General features: G+C 35.5%; 1 protein-coding gene across 4 annotated transcripts in view; it reads left to right on the forward strand.

Annotated features, from left to right (window-relative positions):
* The first annotated feature begins 1,395 nt into the window (after positions 1-1,395).
* dmxl2 (Dmx-like 2) overlaps positions 1,396-24,810 on the forward strand; it is a 77,354-nt gene continuing 53,939 nt past the window's right edge. For all 4 annotated transcript variants that reach the window (XM_059506156.1, XM_059506159.1, XM_059506158.1 and 1 more), the window contains exons 1-6: positions 1,396-1,789; positions 19,009-19,134; positions 20,522-20,593; positions 20,880-20,958; positions 21,376-21,523; positions 22,369-22,435. In XM_059506156.1, the coding sequence (XP_059362139.1) occupies positions 1,703-1,789; positions 19,009-19,134; positions 20,522-20,593; positions 20,880-20,958; positions 21,376-21,523; positions 22,369-22,435 (579 nt within the window). In that variant the 5' untranslated portion in view covers positions 1,396-1,702. The remainder of the gene's footprint in view (positions 1,790-19,008; positions 19,135-20,521; positions 20,594-20,879; positions 20,959-21,375; positions 21,524-22,368; positions 22,436-24,810) is intronic.

Below are 24,810 nucleotides of genomic sequence, written 5' to 3' on the forward strand. Positions count from 1 at the left end.
TGTAATTTAGTGTTAAGAATGTCATGTCATCACTGTCAATGTTAGGCTATACATTTAATGTCATGTTATAAATACCAAACACTGTTATGAGTATTATTATAAATGCCATGGAACTCAGTGTTATGTAATATTATATTCGACATTTAATAATTGGTGAATGCCATTTATCACATTGTTTTATGATGTTATGAAAGTCGTGCAGTGACTGTCAATGATGTAAATGGCATGTAACATTATGAATGTCATGTAATGTTATTAATGTCATGAAATGTGTTTTCAGAACGCACCAAACCGACGCGTGCAGGGGTGTTGGGATTCCCTGATCGGGATCAGTTGTAACGCTGAGAGTGAATACAGTGTTTATTCCTTCAGGGCAGTGTGAAATCACACTCAGTAACTCAATGTCTTTATTATGCACATGAGCCCTGTGTGATCTACATTGAACGGGACACACCGAACACCCCCGCATTTCTCTTCCCTCACCCTTGCTCAGCGATCGTTGACCGCGTGCAGTAGACGCGTCACGCTCGTGCTCGCGCTAAGGAAACAAGGAAGCGCTTTAAAGGCCCTAGATGTAGAGACACTAGATGAGCAAACGCACCAGAACTTATAATAATGAGAATGTCATAAAAACAAAGCATTTATGTTTAGACCGCAGTTGTATCAATATAATGGGTTTAAACATAAATGTTTATGTGTAAATGATTTATAGACACTAAAAAGAAAGCGTCATCAGAGCGTATTTGGTCTGTCTTCCTCAACGGAATCGCGTATATAAAATAGGCTAATGAACGCCCATAATCACAACGTGCGTTTTCTCCATTGTTGTGTATTCATCTTCCTATGGAGGGCCAAATTAAATAATCGAATAAATTTTGAAATATATAAATAAATAGTTTAATACATAACTGAATAATTCAATACATAAATAAATGCATATTCATTCATTCATTCATTCATTCGTTCATTCATTCATTCACTCGTTCGTAGTTTGTTTGTTTTGATTGTTTATTTCCTCCACATTTTATTTTTAGGCTTATTGTTGTCGGGACATGCATTAAATAAATAAATGATTGATTGAATAAATGAATTAATATTTATGCAATTAATCATGTATTTAACAATTAATTTATATATTTTAGCATTTTATATAATAATAATAATAATAATAATAATAATAATAATAATAAATATCATTCTGTTATCATCTAGTTACTCTTGAATAATATGAAACAAAGAAACACGTTTCATTTATTTATTTATTTATTTATGTTTTAACTTTGTCAAAATATTTATATTGGGGGTCTTTGGCTTGGCTACGAAAGTGAATCTAGTTGCTGTATATCTACACCGTCGCTGTCATTAGGTCGCGCGCACTGAGCGCACGAGCGCCGCTGCAGTGATCGTGCCGCGCGCTCCAGTCTCAGCAGCAGTAGCAGCAGCAGTGGGAAGAGGAACGTATAATCCGCTCCTTAGTGTTGACAGCGACGCGACACGATAGATTTTAACTATTCTATGCAGGAGAGCGGACACCGGTACACATATTTCAGCAGAGCTCGTGTGTTTAAGCGCACGGGTGTTTAGAGACGGATGAGCGGCTGCCAGGCCGGACGCTGTCGGATGGGATTCCCGGAGAGAAACCGAGCGTTGCTGCTGTAAATAATTTAACATCGGCGTGATCAAAAATAAAATAAAAATAATAATGCATCTACACCAGGTGTTGACGGGGGCCGTTAACCCGGGGGACTGCTGCTATTCCGTGGGAAGCGTACATGACGTCCCGTTCACGGTAAGAAATAAACCTGCGCGTCGGCGCGTTATTTTACGCCTGTGCGTGAGCGATGATCAAGCGTGACGCGTGTGGATGCAGCCCGTGGGCATCATCCCCACCACTACCATCATCATCCTCATGATGCGTGTATGAGTTCAGTGTGCCATCTGTCATCCTCAAGGTTATCAGCGGTGTTTGTGTCCCTGCAGATCAGTAGCACGCTCGCGCGCGCACTCACACTCCTGTGGTGTGCAAACTCTAACATGCACGATTGTATGACATGTTTATAGTCGGTTGCAACGCTCACTCAAAATAATATTGATGATTCATGTAGCTCGAAGGATGATATTGGTTGTAACTAGTACCTAGACAGCAGACGACTTCCCAAAATGCATCAGGCTATGGTGGTTGTCTTGGTAGGTTATTATGAGAAACTGCCATTGTGGTTGGATGTTGAGCCCACCAGCTGTGCACACAGAGTACAGTTGACAGGCCAGAGTCTCTAATGTAAAGATCTAATCACTGCATGTTGTGCATAGTGCACTGTGGTTAGGCCTGTATTGATAATGTTTAATTCAGAGCCTCTAGTTGCTCAAATAGGTCTTCATAAAAAAGTGTTGCTTAAAGGTATAGTGAACTCAAAATAACAAATATGTAACTAATATGCATGCACAAGGGGGTGATTGCTTTACATGCATTGCATGTTTATATCTACAGTATGATGCTAAATAAGGCAATCAGTTCCAACCGCATTACAGTTTTTTGGCATTTATATAACTATAAAACATGCAGAATGTCTAGCAGGAATGTGATGATGTTGGGTAGACGATCGTCTCGAATCAAGCTGCGCCTTTTTAATGGAAGGTGCTCTGTTGTGTGCTTTGATTTGTCTGACAATCATAGCAGCAGCTTCCACAGAGAAGAAACAAGAACTGAAACCTGTGATGCAGTCTGTATATTTCTCTGGTTTAACACAGGTTCTCTATCAGAAAGTCCAGACACATGCTTTCACATGATTAGGTCAGCGCTGACAGTATCAGTTTCTCTTTGGAAATGATTGTTGTTCTCTTGCGCAAGAGCTGTGTTCGAGCATGTTTGAGCAGGTGCTGGTGAATTCTTGTTGTTGTGTGATGTTGTTGCCAACCTTTTTGATTTTGAAAGCTGCTTGTTGTCCAACGCAATATAATTATATATAAGATATTTGGTCCCACTTTATATTAGGGGTCTTTAAATTTAATGTACATAATGAAATGTTATTTACGATGTACCTGTTTTGGTTATATTGTATTGCAAAACACTTTTGCTGCTTTTGATGTGGGTTACGGGTAAGATTACGGTTGGTTTGTCAGGTTAAGTTTAATAGGTAGAGGTAGGGTCAACAGTGTAATTATGAAATTAATTATGTAATTACAGGAATTAATACAGATGTAAATACAGGTTGGCATTCTCAAATAAAAGTACAATATTAAAAAATGTACCCAATTAGTGCATTGTATCAAATTAATAATTTAAAACTAAGTACATAGTAGTTAATGACATGTAGTATAAAGTGTGTCTAGATATGTTCAGTATTTCTGCTGCAGTGTTGACATAGGTAGTTTTTTTCTGAATAGAAAATGTAATTATTACATATTTTTTTAATTACATATACTTTTTAAAATTTCACCGTCTCACCAAATTTTTTAAATATTTAATATTATATTATAAATATATATTTTATACTCACCAATATTGCATTTGTAAAAAATAATAATAAATAAATAAAATGAAATGCAGTAAAATTAGTAAGATTGTAAAATAGCCTAAATTAAACTTAAAACTACTATTTTATTTTCATTTTAACATGATTTATTTATGTGATGGAAAAGCTGTAATTCAGCATTATTTCAGTGTCACACATGATCCCTCAGAAATCGTTCACATTTATTTATATATATATATATATATATATATATATATATATATATATATATATATATATATATATATATATACAGTACAGACCAAAAGTTTGGACACACCTTCTCATTCAAAGGGTTTTCTTTATTTTCATGACTATGAAAATTGTAGATTCACACTGAAGGCATCAAAACTATGAATTAACACATGTGGAATTATATATGGAATTATATACATAACAAAAAAGTGTGAAACAACTGAAAATGTCATATTCTAGGTTCTTCAAAGTAGCCACCTTTTGCTTTGATTACTGCTTTGCACACTCTTGGCATTCTCTTGATGAGCTTCAAGAGGTAGTCACCTGAAATGGTCTTCCAACAGTCTTGAAGGAGTTCCCCGAGAGATGCTTAGCACTTGTTGGCCCTTTTGTCTTCTGTCTGCGGTCCAGCTCACCCCTAAACCATCTCGATTGGGTTCAGGTCCGGTGACTGTGGAGACCAGGTCATCTGGCGCAGCACCCCATCACTCTCCTTCTTGGTCAAATAGCCCTTGATGCCTTCAGTGTGACTCTACAATTTTCATAGTCATGAAAATAAAGAAAACTCTTTGAATGAGTAGGTGTGTCCAAACTTTTGGTCTGTACTGTATATATATATGTGTGTGTGTGTGTGTGTGTGTGTGTGTGTATATATATAAAAACACTTTACTGTTTACCGTGTTATCAAATAAATGCAATCATATTGGGCATAAGAGACCTCTTTCAAAAACATTAAATGATCTGAATTATTCCAGTCCAAACATTTGATCCGTGATGTATATGCAATTTATTGGGATTAATTCATCATCATTCCAGTTTTTGCTAAGAAGATTTCCCAAACTAAAAGATTTTAAAGACATGTTTATCATTTATTATTACATATTATCATTTCAGCTTTGTAAAGCATTCAACAGCCAAAGAGCTTAGCATTGGGTTTGTGAGAGCTGTCAGTCTCACTTTCTGAGTGTCAAACCTTTTACTTTTTTGCTTCCTGCTTACTGCATTAGTGTGACAGTTTCACACAATACAGCAAACCCACAGACTGCCAAAGAAGGAACATATTTAGTTTATCGTTTCATTCATCTCTTGCTGTCATGCAGGAATGAATGGTGTTTTTCGGGCTTGTGGAGTGTTTAGGTTGTAGTGTGTGTTTGTGAGGAAATGCTTGCTGTCATTTAGATGTGGCATAAAAATACACCCAGCACAGCGTGTCTGAATATGTTACGGTCATGCCATACTCAAGGCTGATACACACTTTCACTTCTGCTGGCGCTTCATCCCGGGCCTGCTGGGATTATTAGCCAGCGGGAGTGGAGGGTGGATCATAGCACCAGAGGATTTCAACGCCTTTGGGTTTTATTTGGGCGCTGTAACCTCACCGGAATATGATTTCATCAATAGCTGCAACATTCAGAGATGCTTGGAATATGTTATATGCAAAAATATGGCTCATACCTGCTAGTAAACACAAGCTGATGTTTATTACTGAACTTATGATGTGTCACATAACAAGCAGCCATGCTTCCGAGTTCTTTAGAGAAACAGCTTACTGATGGATATGAGCAGCGTTATGTTTCTCAGTTTTCTGTTCAAACAATGGTTTCCGAAAATGAAAATTCTCTCAGCCTCAAAAAAACACCTCGGTTTTATTCAGGAGCATGCAATTTGGTGCAGCTGCTGATATTTTTATGACCAAAAAGTAAGATTCTTATAAATTGTAAATCAATGACATCTTTGTAACCGTAGTGCAGACTATATAAAATGCATATCAGTTATCAGTGTCAGTCATATCCCAATAATATGTCTTAGTAAGATGATATTTGAATACTTAGTTTTTCAATCAAAGTGCTGTAGTTTTTATTGTTGTTGTTTTTAACATAATGCAATGAGGAATTTTTACAAAATGGCCCTGATTTATCATATTTAATATTCATATTTTAATGTCATTTTTCTAAATATGTTTTATGGATAATCATTTAAGTTGCTTCAGTGCAGTAACAATATAAAATGTATTATGTTTACTTAATGAAAAAGTTATGATTTTATAGAAAAAAGACCTGAAGGTGGACATTTTAAAAGACCTTAAAGTTATATTACTAAACATTTTGATCATGTTTATAATTTAGAGGCCTTAGAAAATTGTTTAAAATATGATACAGTGGGCATTATGAGTTTCATTTAGGCTTTTATGCACACATTGATCATTGCACATCAAATATGCTAAAAGAAAACTCAAATGTGCTTGTTTGACATTTAAGAATATTTGTTTGTTATTCGTTTTACACAACTATTGGTTATATTAACATTACACTGAAAATAATATTGAATGTTCCTTTAAGGCTTCTGTGGGCTAATTTCAATTTACTTCAAATAAAGTTGCAAATAATTTAGATTTGTGTCTCAGTTATTTATGGGAAGAGATTTGACACTAATACACATGCAATGGAAGACATGTACTGTATATCAAATAAAAGTTTCAGATGTCACGCTGTGCTCAAGCATTACATGTTAGTATGAGACTAAAAAAACAAAAACAAAAAAAAACACCTGTGTAATATTATATCTTTCAGTTTTACTTGTGGTACAGCAAAATAAGTAATCCGATTTAGTTTGGCTTGTTGGTACCAAGGAGACACATGAAGGCCTTACGCACCGCGGGAACCTTTTCATAGTAATTGTGGAACTACCCACTTATGAGCATTTTCGCAACGCCAGAACTAGATGCGATTTTAGTACCGGACTGCCTTTTTCAAGAACCAAATTAGTAGAGATGTTCCGATACCCTTTTTCTCTTCCCGATACCGATACCTGGGCTCAGGGTATCGGCCGATTCCGAGTACCGATCCGATACCTGGGTGTGTATCTGTATATACAGCTGTATATACTACTAGCCCTGTGTAAATTGCTAGTATTATTTTATGGTGTGAATTTGACAGTAATATTATTTATTTTCTTAAGTGAAAAAGAACTTCAAATGCAGCCAAAAATCTAACACCGCAAACTAAAAAAGGTATTTTAGTTTTACAATATAACTGTATAAAAAACTGTAACAAATAAGTCTAGTAATATAAAAAATGATATATTAATCAGATAATCTCTTTAAAACAAAACAAGTATAAAAACAAGCAACCATCTAGGCATAATTATTATTATTAATAGAGACGTATTATTATTACTACATAGAGACATAGCTAAATCTAATGTAGGCTACAACAGTAGCTTTATATTGTCAATTTACTCACGTTAAACCGAACATTTATTTAGATGGGTTGCCATTAGGGTTGTAGCTATCGAATATTTTAGTAATCGAGTATTCTACCAAAAATTCCATTGATTAATCGAGTAATCGGATAAAATGCGTTTTTGCTTAATTAAAGTGCAATATTAATTGTGCAAGAGAAAATAAGACTCCTGGGTCTCTTAAAATGAACAACTTAGTTTCCTTTTTTAGAAATTTTTATTTTTTATTTTTTAAATGCATAGAATGCAATGCATACATCAAAAATAAACATTTAATTATTACCCATTGTTTCTCTCTGTACTTGTACTGTGAACAATGACAATAAAGTTGACAGATGAATTAAGTGCATTTAAGTGCCATTCAATTGGGGTTTTAAATAAAGCATTTTCTGAGATGCACATTAAACTTTAAACACATAAAAATGTTATTTATCTTTTAATTATTGAAAATTAAGCAAACTTAACTTTTTGGTAAACAAATGGGATTTACTATTAAAAATAAAACATGGAAGAAATGTTGTGTGATTAAACCTTAAAAAAATATTTTGACGGGTTGACGTACCTTTACAGTTCTGTTTATGTGATGTGACGCTAGTTTTACTCAAATCAAACGGTCAAATGCTCATGAAGTGACTGTCAGAGCAGTTCTGGAGATGTTGTTCATGTGTTCACGTCCTTATTTAGAGAGACAGCAGATGCTGAAATTACTGCGAGCGTCACGCGCGCTTCAGTGTGTGTTAATAAACGGAGACGCGCTTCTGCTCCATTCATTAACAGAGACACGCAGAACATGCAGGATTCATATTTAAATAGACTGTTCTGGCTTAATTTTTACAGATATTATTCCATATCGTGATTTGATGTAAGTGCAATGAAAAACCTATTTTTGAACAATTCATTCAAAATTTGGCAAATTCCGTACCATTCTGCGTTAAACTGTAAATTCAGTTTTTATGACTGGATTCCGCGATTCCCTCTGCGTTTTCTGCATCGCGGAAATCATAGGGCCCTAGTTGTGGTATGCCAGCTCTTACTTGCAATGGACATACGTTTGCCCGCGCCCTCAAATCAAAACATTGCTGACTCCTTGCAGTATGGCATTTCCATGGGGGCATTTCGGACGCAGCGCTTGTGTCTCCTTCCGCTTTGTGGCTGACGTAACCGCATTGTGTCACATTAAAAAAAAATAATTGCGAAAGAACCTGACGTGAGATTTAAAATAAATTAAAAGAGGCTTCGAGGCAGAGGAATTTGCCTCTATCATTTTTTGTAGAGCTGAAACAACGAATCGATTTAATCGATAAAAATCGATTATTAAAATAGTTGTCAACTAATTTAGTCATCGATTCGTTGCTAAATAACTTTTATTTGCCGTAAGCGGCTCATTTCATGCATATTTCAAATCTGCGGTGACCAAAGTGTGGCAGTAATGAGCCACCGGAGGTTTTACTCAGCCAGTACAGCAGGAGAAGTAGCGAATAGCCAATAGCTGGCCTCGTTTTATGTCACGTGCTTCCCGAACAGCGTCTCTGCAGCATTTAGTGGGATGTGGGAGACTGGGAGTACTTTACTTTGAGTCTTCAAAAAAAAAGAGTAATCTGTAAACTCTGCACTACTGAACTGTTTAAGGGGACGTTCACATATCGCATCTTTTGCGCGCTCAAGTTCGTTATTTCCAACACCGCACCGCATCGAGTTAAAAACATCTCAACTTTTCAGAATGCTGCAAGCGCATCGCGGGTCATGTGACAAGAACTAACCAATCAGCTTCATCCTTTCCCGTAACAACGTTGAAAGCTCAGCTAAGATGAGGGAACAGCTGATCATAGCTGTATATGGATTTCCATTTTGAAATAAATTTAGTAGCAGAGCTACTGCAAGCGATTTTTTGAGCTGCAAATCCATTTATCATTTGGTGAAATTTCCGCGTCTTCAAGGAGAGAGCACGTCATGGTTGCTTAGCAAAGGCAGACGCCTCAGGGGCGCTTCTGCGCGAGCGCTTTGGAAAGAAGGAGAAAGCGGCGCGCCTAGCGTTTTCCACGCGTTTTTAGGAACGATATGTGAACGGCCCCTAAGACTTTTATTTGTGCAGATTCTCCAGTACAATGTTGTTTGCAAATGTTTAGTCGTAAAAGCTGATAACATTGCTTTTTAACAGTTAACATTTAAAGCTTTACAAACATGTTCTGTGATCAGTTTGTCGTTTACCAGTTCAAAATTCAGTCGTGCAGCCTAATTATGACTGAATGAGAGAGGTAAATGTTTAAAGATATTTGAAATGCCCTTTTTTTTCTAAGTATTCACTGCTCTTTTTCACACAGCAGGTTTTTTGTGTGTGACTGTCCAATTTTTTTTTCTGAACAACCTTCTGATGGATTTTACTTTAAATTGTGAGTTCCATTCAGGTTTCATGCCACTGGCACTTTATTCGAAGGATTGTTTACAATTTCACAGCATAAGCTATAAAGCTGTTTCCCAGTAAATAATAAAATACAACGCACTGCAATTTTATTCTGTTTTATCCTTATTCTTTGTGTAAATATGTTCTGAAAGATTCCTTAATAAGCTTCGTTCGGGATGTTAAACTACTTTAGGAGCTCTAAGGACTGCCATGGTGAAAACATTATTTGAAATCTCCTTGTGAAATTTGCTAGAGTATGGGTCAGTGTTCTGATTGCAGAAGAGTTCGACATAGGATTACTAACACAATAAAACAACTCCAGGTATATTTTTGATTAGGATATGACAGTGCAAAATGGTTAAAATCTCTTAAAAATCTATGCTGAAGGATAAAGACCATTTATTAATAATTTACTTAGGGGGGGAAAAATGGAAAAAACTAAAATATAAGTACATAAACCGATTAATCGATTAATCGTAAAAATAATCGAGTTAGTTGCAGCCCTAATTTTTTGTAATCGAGTTACTCGAGGAATCGTTTCAGCCCTAGTTGCCATGAAGATCTTTGAGTGTCTGTGTTTATGATATGACAGTTTTCTCAAATGAAACGGTAAATTCTCATAAAGTGACGGTTTATTCGTTCGTGTCCTCATATAGTGACACACTTGTGGCATCCCTAGTCGCCGCTTTACTGTCTGGTTGGTCCAGTCTGAAATACTGCTAAACAGTGGACATACTGCTAACCACTGATCTATAATATAGAAGCGGCTTCACTGTCTGTTGGCAGTTTAGAACGTGATGAGCGATCCAGTCATATATAGATCAGTGCTGCTAAAGCGTTTTCATTTTTTCTTCGCTGCTCTAAACAGGGGTTGCTTGTGGCAACACAGCACAACTTCCTGTGTTTGCAATGCATTCTGAGCAGCGAAGAAGAACCGTGCAGCGGTTAGGCAAAGCTAGCGGTCATAACTAGGTCTTGTTTAAGAAAATGGTATCGGATCAGTATATGGGTTCAAGTACTCGCCGATGCTAGAATTTGTTGTGGTATCAGTGATATTTCCGATACTAGTATCGGAATCAGAACAACTCTACAAATTAGCTCCTACTCAGGGGCAGGGTCTAACCAGCACAACTGGTACTACCGCAATTAGACATTGATTGGCCAGACTCGTTCGAAAAGGCCCTCACCCGCCATGATTTAAAACGGCATGTAAACAAACTGTAAACATTCTGTCAGCTTACTCGCAAGTATGATGAACCACGATAGATGGATGGATGCTGAAGAGCAGGCACTTGTAGCAAATGTAGCACTGCCAGTTGTCGTTGGAGATTCTTAATCCTCCTTTCTGTTCTTTCAATCGCATTGGTATATGTCGACATTACATGTCCATTATTGATAAACCCACGAGACACAAAAAAAAAAACATCTACAATCAAAGCATCCTCCATCCTATTGTTGTTAACATTCTTCTTCTTTGTTAACGTTGTTACCAGAGCAAAGCAGTCCCATCAGTGTTCGTTTATCTGCTCTTGTTTGGAGACTGACGAGCTATCTGAGCTCAGTACAGGGTGTACTAAATCTGATACTTTACAAATGAAGGTCTTTTAGTATTTAAACAGTGCAGGTAATGATTGTCCGTAGCTGCTTAACGTACTGTGGAATAGCCCTTTATGAGCTTAAACCGTTCGGTGGGACTAGCCTTGATCTCTGAAGGCTATTATAATCACTGCACACATGTCGGATCACGAATGCTGACAGGCACGCCGAGCCGAATCAGGCAGGCTGATTCATGTTGTCTTCTCCCAGAGGATCATGTTCTCTAAGATTGATGAATGATGTCTTGCTCTAGTCGTGTTCAGTCTCACTGTGCAGAGGGACATGAATGATAGTCTACTGCACTGAAAAAACACACATTGTCTGAAATGATACAGGTAAACATATTTGTTATAAGTGTTTTCTCAAGTTTGATTCAGTTAGATTCAGTTTAGTTTAGCCTAATGGAGTTAATGCAGGTTATTTGGGTTCAACCTAACTGATTCAAATTTAACTGGGTTTGATAGAATAGAGTTGTATTTAAATTACATTCATGGTTGCACTGAGCTGAATGTTAATAGAGTTGAGTTTAAATTGATATTATGCCCCGTCCACACGGAGATGCGTTTCTGTGAATACACACACTTTTTTTATATCGAGTAGGAATTTCGTCCACACGGATCCATCGTTTTCGGAAGGTTAAACTATTTTTTGAAACCAGGTCCCAGAGTGGATAAATCTGAAAACGCCGTCTTTGCTTTTTCATGTGGACGGGGCCATCTGTATATTTTCTGAAAGATGATGTCATCACCCCACGTGTCGACCCTAGTCAGACACCGCTATGTCACGTAAGAGCAACAACAACAATGGTTTGTGTAAAGCGCGCAAGGTTTATGTGCATGCTCCAAGTCATCTTCTTAATTTTTAGTGTATCACTGTGGCAAAATTACAGCGCCATATAGTGATCTGGCATGTATACTACTTCGTTTTCAGTCGATTTCACTGGTTTTGTGTGGACACAGATATTTCTTGATACGACACCGTGTGGACAGAATTTTTTTTTTTTAGAATGAGGGAAAAAAAGATTGGATTGGGATAAGCTCCGGCATCGTGTAGTTGGAGCCTTAGTGTGTTGAATATATTTTAATCCAATTGAATTAAGTTTCATTTATTTTATTTGAGCCCATTTGAATTGGTTTTGGTTAAGTTTGGTTAAGTTTAAGTTATTTTAATTCAGTTTCATTGTTCAGTTAGTGCTGTGCAATAGATATTGATATAAAATATATATATATATATATATATATATATATATATGAAAATGAAAAAGAAAAAGTGAAAGTGACGTGACATTCAGCCGAGAGAGAGAGAGAGAGAGAGAGAGAGAGAGAGAGAGAGAGACTTTTATTTTGGATGTAATTAATCGCGATTAATTATTGCCCAGCACTAAGTAAAACATTAGGCCTACATTGACTTATTATTATAAATACTATTTAAATATTAATGTATATTATTTATCAATGTTTTAATTCATACAATATAGGGCTGAAACGATTAGTCGACGTTATCGACAATAAAAAATTGTTGAGTATTCGTTTGATTTAATTTGACCTAATTTAGAGCCTGGAATAATGCGGTTTGACCAGTGTGGCGCTGTGGCGCAAGACTGTAATTCAGGCCTCCTCGATGCAATTCAAGAGAAGAAGAGAATCGGCGCTCGCTCAGCCCTGCTTCTGAGTAACCGAATGGCGTTTGGATATGAAAATATGACGCGTGTTTTCCTCTCAATAACGAAATAAACAACAACAACAAAAATATCACAGCAGCATGAAACCAGCAGTAAAAAAATGCATCTTATTACACCGATGTGGATGTTTGCACGAGCTTGGTAAAGCATTCACGTATTTTATGCAATACCTTAAATCAAGCAGTTTTACAGTATTAAACATTATTATTATATATTTGATTAAAGTGATAGTTTGGTTTGCAGAGATCAAAGCTTAATCTAGCTCAGGACTGATTTGATCATAAACCAGTAAGGTATTTTAAGTGAGATTACTCTACCAATCAAAAGTTTTTGAATGGTAATGTTAAGATTTTTTATGTTTTTTTAAAGAAGTCTCTTCTGCTCACCAATCCTGCATTTATTTGATCCAAAATACAGCAAAAGCAATAATATTGTGCGATATTTTAACGATTTAAAATAACTGCTTTCTATTTTAATATATTTTAAAATGTAATTTATTCTTGTGATCAAAGCTGTATTTTCTCCAGTCTTCAGTGTTACATGATCTTCAGAAATCATTCTAATATACTGATTTGCTGCTCAAGAAACATTTATTATTATTATTATTATCAATATTTAAAACAGTTGAGTAAATTATAACATTAACGCAATAACAATAACATTATATGCAATACCATTCCAAAGCCAATATCAATATAATTCAAGAGTCAATATCATTTTTTCTTTTTCTTTTTTATTGGGGTGGGGGGGTTGTTGTAGAAATGAATACTTCTATTTAGCAAGGATGTTTTAAATTGACTAAGACATTCATAATGTTAAAAAAGGATTTATATTTCAGATAAATGCTGATCTTCTGAACTTTCTATTCATCAAAGAAACTTTAAAAATTATATTCAGTTGTTTTTAACATAATAATTATAATAATAAATGTTTTTTTTGGAGCATTTAGCCTTAGAATCACAGGAATAAATAAAATTTTAAAATAAAGTATGTTCATATGTGTTAAGGGCTAGATTTCACTGGAGGAAACCGCTGTGGTGTGATGAGCGGTGAACGCAGCGAAAACTTTACAGTAAATGGGAAACCAGTTGCTACCTCGTGACGTTTTGTAAACTGTATCAATAAATATCAATAAACACACACCTAGTGTCCTCTGTTTCTGTTTGAGTCTGCTTGTGCTACGCTGCTGCAGTCTGCGGGTTTGAAGAGTGCACTGAAATATATATATATATATATATATTTTTTTTTTTACAGTTTTGTTTTTAAAGTTTAAAGAGCGAATCACTATAACCCAGCTTAAAATGGCCTAGCGACACCCATGCTTCTTATGTCCATTTTGGAGAACCAGGACAAATATTTCAATCGATCGCTCCGGCATTAAATGGCACTGAAATGAGGCACCGAAATCTGCATTCTGATTCAGTTGTAGTACATACTGGTTACATGGCACCAGTTTCGGTACCTAACCCTTAGTATAAGTCATTAAAATCAATAATTATGTCCCCACTGGATAAAACAAACGGCTTATTTATAATGGGTTTTATTGTTTATGTCTTTTCACACCAGTGTTCTGACTGGGACACATGGCATCACAGGATAGAAAGGGGTTTAACATTTCACAGGATTGAGGTATTCGGCCAATCAGAGCAAACTTCGCTTTTCAGACCAATGAGCTTTGTATAAAAACGTGAATGTTTCAGAAAGGCAGGGATAGAGGACAAACAATAATGTACAGTATGTGGAAAATAATGTGTTTGTTGAACCTTAAACCACATAAACACATTTAATTACACCAAATACACCAAACATCATATGACCCCTTTAATAAATATCAGCCTTTTTTCTTATATAGCCAATATGCCGATGGTTGTAATTCATTTCATTCCCCAATTATGGTATGAAAAGAATATCGTGGTAAATACTGATATCGTAGGATGAATGAATTAACTGAAAATAAATAATTATAAAATACAAACAGCTGTAAAAATATTGGTTAAGGCAACCAATTTATAAAATGGGTTAATTGCTAAATCTAATTGGAATTATGCATTCATGTGGTGTCATAATGTGTCTGTCTTCTGTGTTTGCACACTCATAATAATGGGTGTGTTTGCTCAGTGGAGTCTATAATGGGAATGAGTGTCATTTTGAACTTGTTTGCTTTCAGTGCCTCTGTGCTCTCTTCCCATTAATAAGTCATAGAGAGGATGAGAACACACACACACACACACACACTTCTCAGAACAACAGGTGCAGCATTTGCCTCTTCAGTCTTGACTGATTAATGGCTTGTGGCAAACTGTGTGTGGATGTTCACAATGTACCACCGCATCAATGCTGAAATATATAGAATACAGAATAAGGCATTGTTCAATATTGCATTTATGCAATGTTTTCTACATACTGCAGAGTATATACTGGATAGTGAACATTGTTTTATTTAAAAAATGGAATGCTACACAGTAGTAATAAATGTTTCCATTAGTGGTATGGTACATTTTCACCTAGCCTTGTTATATTAGTGAGTACATCCAGTTATATAATCTAAATTTTGCGGTTAAAATCTTTGAACAAATATAAAATGTAAATACATTTGCTGTGTGTCTGTCTTAAATAACATTTAAAAATAGAATAAGTGTGTCCCAAATTGTTGAAATGGGTATCCCAAAAGTCCTCGATGGTTTGCTATTTCTAGTTGGAAAAAAGGTACGCAAGATATATCCATACACAGTCTAATGGCTAATATTGTCCACAGCCTATTGCATGCTGGATGTGCGTTCGATTTGAACAGCAAACACAAATAAGAAGTGTTGAAAAAATACAAACATTAAAATAAATAAATAAATGTTATCCACATTATATTTCATCTACATCAATATTGTGTACTTTTATAATGATAAGTTTTGTCATTAACTTTCATTATCCAATCACATCAGGAGAGTTCTTGGCATGAAAAACTCACTAGTGGCAACATGCCTCTTCATTCCTCACACTAATCAGGATTTGATCCAGCTGTGGTGGCAGGACTATTTCCCATGGACCATTCCCCCTCCCCACCCAAGAATCATGTGCACTCTTAATTGAATTTATTTTAAATGTATTTATTTATTGTTAAAATTTATAAAAAAAATAAATAAATTAATTAAATGTACATAGTAGATAATAAAATAAGAACAAATAATTGAATGACAATAAATAGCACAAATTATATATAAAAATTAAATTAAAAGTACTTTCACTTATTTCAGTCAGGTCTAACTATAATATATAGGTAATAATTTACAACAGAATATGAATAATCTATTCTGTAAACTGTAAAATAACACTGAATAGTCTTCACTGAATAAATAGACAGTAATGACCGACAGCAGCAGGTTTATTTAGGCTGCTGTCTTTTTAAGACCTCATGCATGGATCTATTATACTGTTACACAGTGCTCTACACTTACTTTTATTTTTAGGAGAGCTTGTCCTCCTAATTTAAAAAAATTAGGAGCACTCTGATCAATAATATATACTTTTTTAAATATAAAAAATTAATATGAGGTGATATTTGAATTTTCCTTTTGCCTTTGTAATGGCATTTTCTAATTATAATAAAAGTATTTGTTCTTCTGTGTCAAATGAAAAAAAGTAATTTATAAGGGATGATTTTTGGTGTGGCGGCGTGCCACGGCAGAACAAATGTAGCAGAAACACTGTTTTATTTTTTTTTATTTTTTTTTTTTGTGCCCTGTACATTTTGGCAAGTAGCCGATCATGCAGTTTCTAAATTTCTGAAATACCATAATGAGTAGTATTGTGCTATTCAAAACATGACTAAAAAGGCAGAACTGAGCATGTGCATTAGATCAGTGCCAGGAGGAATTGTAACCCAGAAAAAAAAGAGGATGCATCAGTAAGCATATTTAGCTCATCAAATGGGCACATCCGTTTAGAGTCCGACACTGCGCGCATGTGTGTGTGTGTGTGTATAGATGTTTACTTCCCCACTCTATGTAGAGCATTACAATCTTTGCTGCTGCTGTTTATCACTGTAATTTTGTATGTGAATACATTGTGAATTATCACAACACATTGTGTTTAGATGGTATAATTGCAGTATCAGTGTAAATGTTATGTCTGTGTGTAAATATGACCCTTCTGAATCGTTTCTCTTTCTCAGTTCGGTTATGACTAGGGATGGGTATCGTTAAGGTTTTAACGGTATTACTACTCTTACCGATACTGCTTAACGGTCCGGTACTTTAACTGCATTCTTATCGGTACTTTGTGTTGTGTTACTTTGTGTTGTGTTAGGCAGTCGAAAACTTTGCATTTCTCTGTCTGCACATAATGCACTTTTGAAAGATGCTTTGACAGATTGCTTGTGTTTCCGCCCTTACATGCAAAAATGTTGTTGCACTTATGACAACCAGCGTTGTCTGCATCAACTCTAGTGAAGTATAACCACACTTTGGAACGTTTTACTGTCTGTGGATATTTACTTAAAAATCCACATACAGCTATCAGCTGTTCCTTCATCTTGGCTGAGCTTTCAACGTTGTTACAGAAAAGGTGAGGAAGTTACATGACCTGCGGTGTGCTTGCGGCATTTTGAAAAGTTGAGATGTTTTTAACTCGATGCGGTGCGGACGTGCCTGGAAAAAACGAGCTCGTCGCACCGTGTGCGCGTCACGACCGCGTCGGTTCCATTATGAGCGCACGTACTGCTCGCCTATATTTGAAATAACGAACTTGAGCATGCAAAAGTCACGATATGTGAACGGCCCCTTATGCGTGTGTGTGCGCCGCGCTCGTTCTTGTTGTGTGTGTGCGTGACTGACAGACAGCCTCCGCGGCGCGCATGAGTGATCTTGCAGATTTCACAGACAAACGTCTTAATAATATTGCAAATTAGAAATGTTTGGTAAGATAAAATGTGCACGATAATATTATTAAGCAAATCTCTTCGCCATCGTCACTCTTTATTATTAAGCGGGAGTTTTCATACTGTTATGTCTGTGCGTGCGCCGCGCTCGTTGTGGTGTGTGTGTGTGACTGACAGACAGCCTCCGTGGCGTGCATGAGAGATCTCGCAGATCTCACAGACAAACGTCTTAATATGATCGCACATTAGAAATTTTTGGTGAGATAAAATGTGCACGATAACATTATTAAGCAAAAATACATAGTACATTAATTTTTTCCCCTCCAGTACCGAAAGCAGAACTGATAACGTCAGATCTTACTGATACTACGGTCTTTCATAATTTAGCCCCGGGGCCATTTTTATACCGGGTTTCGGTACCCATCCCTAGTTATGACACACATTGCTAGAATATACTACATTGCCAAATAAGTTACAATTGAACTGGAGCCAATATAGAAACATCAAAACCTGACAGTGAACCAGGTACCAGGGTTTGAAACACAGGTGATTCTTGGATTAATTGCAAAGTTTAACCATCATACAATAAATGTTCATCATTTGCATTAGTTTTGGGTCCTGTTGGTTTAAACATTGAAACAATTTTAAAACATTCGAACCCAAGAAGATGCAAAATAGAGCTCAAATACACGACAGCTATTGTGTACGTCAACTGTTGTATACGTCATTAATAGAACACTGTATAAACTTACTGTCAGAATTAGTTCTGTCGCGCTGCATCCATTATAGACAGCATCTTTGAATTATATGGGTTCTAGAGTATTTTTTCCGCTTGCGTCCGTTGTAGGCACGCAGATGCACATAAACACTGAATTCCATTCACATCGGCTTGTGCCTGAAATGACACAGAAGCATGGAATTATGTCAAAGTGCATGTCTCTGCAGGTATCCTTGTAAACACAGTTGCCTATGGCTTAGGTGAAGGTAAAGAATTGAGAAAGATTATGCAGTTATTTTACATTATATTATTCAATTTCTGTACCTGAATAATGTCAATCTTACCTGAAAAATAATAAAGCACTGTGTATTTCAGTTGTATCTTTGTTCTGTTAAATTTATCCGTGTTAGTAATTTGTTTAATATCTGTGCTGATTTATTCCTTCAAAATCAGGGAAAAGTATGTCTGCCTCCCTTTGTTTATGACAGATAATCAATACTGGTTATACCTATAAGTCTATATATAATTCTATCATCATTTATAGTCTTATATCTATCTTAAATCATTGGTACTGTCTTACAGTAATTCACAGAATAAATAATGTGTAAATTATGGAGATGCCTATATTTAATTTCATGCATGTAGAATCATAATCTGAATGACCGATAAATATAGAAATTCTTGTTGAAGAAGGTGATCATTGTCTTTGCTCGGCTTTTTGAATCCTGTATTGTAATGTGTTAAATTATTTGTTGGAAATGTCAGAGTTTAACTGAGTGGTTTCTGTTTCTTTAGGCCTATGGCTCAGGCTGTGATATCGTGATCCTTGCAAGTGATTTTGAGTGTGTTCAAATTATTCCTGGAGCTCAGAATGGAAACATCCAGGTGGGGTGTGTGGAGTGCTCTCAGCAGCTTGGCCGGGTAAGATACTACACTTCTTACATTTGCATACACGCTTATAGCAGGCCTTTGATACAAAACACTGAACAAGTGTGAAATACTATAACAAAAGTAATCCATCCTAGTGAAACAGTAACAGTGGGGAGTTATTGACTAGAACAGACATTCCTAAACCAAAATATCAGCTTTTGATTTGGCCAAATTGAAATTATTTGCTGGCCAATTAACAAACATGTAAATCGGTAATGAACATTTTCTTTTTTCTTTTGTGTGTGTGTGTGTGTTTGCAAATATTAATGTAAATTTTGCAGTGTTGTACAGATATACCAGTTGCTCTCATTTAGTTGCTGCATCATTAGCTTTACTCAGTGGAGTTGCACTTTGGCCATCTGTTCTTGGATGGACAAATCAAAGTCCTGCTCAGGCCGGTTGGAGTGCTTAATCTAAAAGAGCAATGTTTGGAGAGCACCACATGTTTTGGGGAATCAGCTTGCAAATTGAAGGCTGGGACAGAAGAGAGAAATGTCACAAAATGTATAAAATATATGTGTTTAAGCCACATTCTTGACACAGGCATCAGCCACTGATGAGCAGACATTGTGCTTGTGGATCTGATACAGATGTGGCCATTAAAAATGTGCATCACAGGGAAAGGGATCCCATGACCTTTTCTGTATGATCTTTCTTTATTTTTTTAACATTACTCCCATTTTCACAGATTCTGCAAGGGGTTCACAAACTTCCATGTATCATTGTATATGCTAGCACAATAAATTGTTTACAAAGGACATTAAATGATGATCCGCTTTACACTCATGCAGTCATGTGTAAATATTTTTTTCAGTGTCCAGTGTCATATTATCATATCAAACATTTATCCTATACTATTTTGTTTATATTTTATTGTGAATATTTTCTCACGATCACAACATTACATGAAGTTAATAATTTATCAGGCACTGATTATTGTGTTAATTCTATTTTTAAAATGAGACATACTGTTATAATCTATAAGCATATTTAACAGTCGGTCGAAGACAAATAATTGCAAAGTGTTTACGAGTAATTTGGTCTGGCCTGTAGATCCAGTATGTTGTTCCATGCACCATCTGGTGGATATTCTGTGAAGCAAAACACATTTATTTAAATTCTAATCTACGTGCTCACGGGATTCAGCGGAATTCCATGGGAGGAACTGCGGCATGCCGTGGGAAAAAACACGCATTCTTGTAAGCCACAACTCCCTCCTGACAGTACAAACATGAATAGATGAACATGTATCCAGTAATCTGCACTGACTGGTTTTTGACATGGTTTTGTGTTCACAGTTTCTCTTTGCTAATGGTGAAACTGCTTTTTTATAATTATGGTAATTATAACTAATTGTTAAATAATTGTGCCTTTTTAGATTGCTGCATCCTATGGAAATACCGTTTGTATTTTTGAACCAATAGCTTCCAACCCAAACAAACGTCACAAGGTGAGTTCTGCACTGGAGGACAGTGGATCCTCTTTCAGAGAGTGATAATAATGATTACTATGGACATTTTGACATCTTTAGTAATTTACCCAGATATATATATTTTCTACTGTATATCAGTACTTTACTGATTTTAAAACAGTCATGTTTTACCAAATACTCTTTATTAATTATTGTTACAAATGATTTATCATAAAAGTAATTGAATTTTTTAGTGTAAAAGTGTGTGTGTATATATATATATATATATATATATATTATTATAATTTTCTTTTTTTTTTTAAAGCTACTGAATTACCAGTGGCAGAAGACTGGTCAGTTCTTTCTCAATGCTATAACCTACAATCTGGCCTGGGACCCACAAGGTTTGTTTGAAATACACTTTGTCTGTGAATGAACTAAATGTTTTCAGTAGTAACTCTGTTTGGGTCCTCTGATTAAATAATACATTTAGGAGATAATTCTCTGACTTGAGTGTTTGTTTTTTTTAATGTTTGAATAAACAGAATAAAACGTGAGATTTGAAGTGGTAAATGGTGCAGGTTTGTTAGATTGGTTACTGCATAATAACGCAGTTACTAACCATAATAATAATAATAATCTCCAAACTTCCATTTGTGTTGTTTTATAATTCTGATAATTTCCCTGTTATTATAAAATGAAGGAAATATTAATGGTAATAATAATATAAAACAAGACCAGTGCTCTCAAACTTTTGTTATGTATATGGTAACGTTCAATGTACATGTATGTAATATTAGTTACATCTGTTTGTCATCTAGGCAATCGTATCTTGGCGGCGACTGAGCGTTTGCAACTGTGGGCTCCTCCAACCAGTGACACGCTGATAGAGGAAGAGGACAGTCAGCTGAATGAAGATAGAGCTCATGAGCTGATGCTCAACGACTGGAAATGTGTCTGGCATTGCAAGTGAGTGCAGCTTAAGATCTTAACCACACTTCTGTCTGCATACTGAATCTTTAATGTCGTTTGTCTGATTTACTGAACGTTAAAGCACATTTGAAATATTAAATTATTTAAGTGAGTTGTATAATGGAAAAAGAAGGCTTTTACTCTTCTTAAATAAGAATTCTATGTAATCTGTAGGCGTAATATTGCCCAGGGTTTTCTCAATCTGGAGTTTGCGAGCGGACTGCGGGGTGTTTGAAATTGCTAATTGAAAGGATGTAAAAATTAATTAAATCAACATTGGCTGCCCACTGCTCCGGGTGTGTGTTCACGGTGTGTGTGTGTGTGTGTGTCTGTCTGTGTGTGTTCACTGCTGCATGTGTGCACTTGGATAGGTTAAATGCAGAGCAGAAATTACGAGTATGGGTCACCATACTTGGCCACACTTCACTTCACTTCACTTCACTTATTATGACTTTAAAAGCATCCTATGGGACTGTCAGCTTAACTGCAGTGTCTTTTAAAGCTGGATGGATTCTAGTGTTCACTGGCTGCTGTTATCTTAGAATTTAAAAGATTTTTATAAATACATGGTTATAGTTAGCGAGGGTAGAAAATTACAACAAATAGAAAAAGAAAACCAAAAACTTGAAATTCTACATTTTTGACTGACATGATAATGATTAATAATGAAAATAATTGCAAAAATAGTAACATTAGAATCTTTAATCTGAATCTGAAAACGTGGAATAATTTCATGCAGGTGTAATGTGGAACTTCTTTATGAAATATATTTCACTGTTTGCACAAAATGTGAACCTGTCTTTGTGGGTGTAAATTGCTCTGCTTTATGTGTGTTATGTCAGGACTGCTGCTGCTGTTCGTATTACTCAGTGGTCTCCAGATGGAGAATATTTTGCCACAGCTGGAAAGGTAACACCCCCCTCCCCCACACAGACAATCACACAGAATATTATATAAGCAATATGCAGTGTTGGGAAGGTTACTTTGGAAATGTAATAGGTTACAGATTACAAGTTACCCTGTTTAAAATGTAATAGTAGTGTAACTTTTTCAATTACTTTATTAAAGTAATGTAACTAATTACTTTTGAGTACTTTTTGATTACTTTTTTTTAAATTTGTGAAAATTAAAGAATAATAAATAAAAGCATATACATCAACTTAAATACAGTTATCTAATAAGCATGTGACGTATTCTGTGTAATAAACTCCTGAAACATTGGTGTTTTTTTGAAACTGCTGTCTCTGTATATGATGATAGTTTCTCAAAATAAGTAAAATGCACATTAAGTGACACAGAGCAGTTCTAGAAATTGTGTTTATGTGCTCGTGTACTCCTATATTGAGATGGCAGAGGTTGAAAACACTGCGAGCTTCAGTAGGCCTATGTGTAGTAAATGAAACCATGTCTTTGCCATTAATTTACAGGAGGGGCGGACTGGGAAAAAAATTCAGACTGGAAAATTCAAACTCATACAAACTAATTCATGGACAAAACTATTTTTTGTGTGGACCTGACATAAAAAAGGTTTAAATCTTTAATTTGGGGACATGCAAAATAATTAAAACATTTTTCTCTTCAGTCTCTTTAATTTTTCCTGTTATCCATCTCTCTCATGACTTTAATACTCAAGATTGAACAAAACTATACTTTACAATACAATACTCTACAATGCTACAATATCTTTATAGAAAAAATCCTAATACTGTACACGAGTCATGTTTTTCCCTTACAAAAAATTACCATGCTTTTATTAGCCTATATAAAAGTAAAATAACCTTGTTTTATTTTTTGTTTTTTTTGCAAATGGATAAATAAATACATTTGTAAAATAATTTTACATTTTTGGTTATCACAGTTAAACAATAGTAAACATTTTCTCTGGATTTATAGTTAAATATTAAAATGTTAATTTTCGTAAGGGTTGTGTTGTTGTCTGTCGTAGCTCCCCCTAAACCTATAAAAAAAATCTGATTTTTTTTTAGCTAAATTACTACTGTAACATCACAACAGATAATAATGATGTCCTTTATATAGTATTTTGAGTGATGACTGATGAGCAACGTGCTGCTGCTTGATTAAATAAATAAAAAAACAAAGACATAAAAGCATCTTTACAGATGAAACTGACATGAAACCCTGAACAGAAGTTCTGCTTCTCTGCTCCAGCAATCCTCTCTCTCTCTCTCTCTCTCTCTCTCTCTCGCATTGATTACTCTGAGTCTGATCCAAACCGTTTGGCGGAGGCGCGGAGAGCGCGCGAGTCATGACTAACAATTCATGATTTATTAGAGATTTAATTATCAAATGGCGGATTCGCAAATGATTGCTTTAGTACATTCGGCAGGCAATTATACAATAATGATATTAAATAGTGGGGCAAAATCGGCTGCCAGGCCACCGGGAATTGTCCCGGTTCTCCCGGTGTCCAGTCCGCGCCTGATTTCCACAGACACGCAGAACGTGCAGGAGTCATATATTGCATTTTTGGGGCTTAATATTCACAGACACTAGTCGATGTCATGTTTTGATTCAAGTGTACTGACCTACTTTTGATTTAGTCATCCAAAATGTGGCATATTCCGTCCGCGTTAGGCATTCCGTTTTTATGACTGGATTCTACGAACCAGACTGTATTTCCGCATCCCGGAAATGATTAGGGCGGTATGTCTCAGAATAGTCAGTGCAATTTGGGAAAGAAATCAGTTAAATCTGTATGTGGATGTGTGTAAATATTCAAATGTAATCCCCTTTGTAATCGTAAAAAATTTCATAAGTAACTGTGATTTAATTACTCATTTTTTCTTAGTAACTGTAACTAATTACAGTTACAATAATTTTGTAATTAAATTACGTAATGCCGTTACATGTAACTAGTTACTCCCCAACACTGGCAATATGTAAGTATATATAAAATAAGTCTATAAGTATAATTAATGCTAATTATAAGTTCTACACACTAGTTCTATCCTGTACAGAAAACTTTATCATTGTGATGGTTATATTTTGTAAGGTTAAGGTAAGCTATTTAAGGGGGTAATTTATTTTATACTAGCAGAATTTTGTAGCGTGAAGACAATTGCGCATTAAAAAAGGCATCAGCATTAAACAGTATTTGAACAGATAATTTCAGATGCAACTAATAAAACTATGAAACAACATTTAAAAAAACAATACTTAAAGACTTTAAGTTAATATTTCACTGAAGTATACAAAAGGACTGTTGTGAATCTTTAAATCAGTTCATTAAAACCGTCCAAATTAACGTATCTACTAAAATAAAC

The sequence above is a fragment of the Carassius carassius genome, chromosome 23 (genome assembly GCF_963082965.1).
Source record: "Carassius carassius chromosome 23, fCarCar2.1, whole genome shotgun sequence".
NCBI lineage: Eukaryota > Metazoa > Chordata > Actinopteri > Cypriniformes > Cyprinidae > Carassius > Carassius carassius.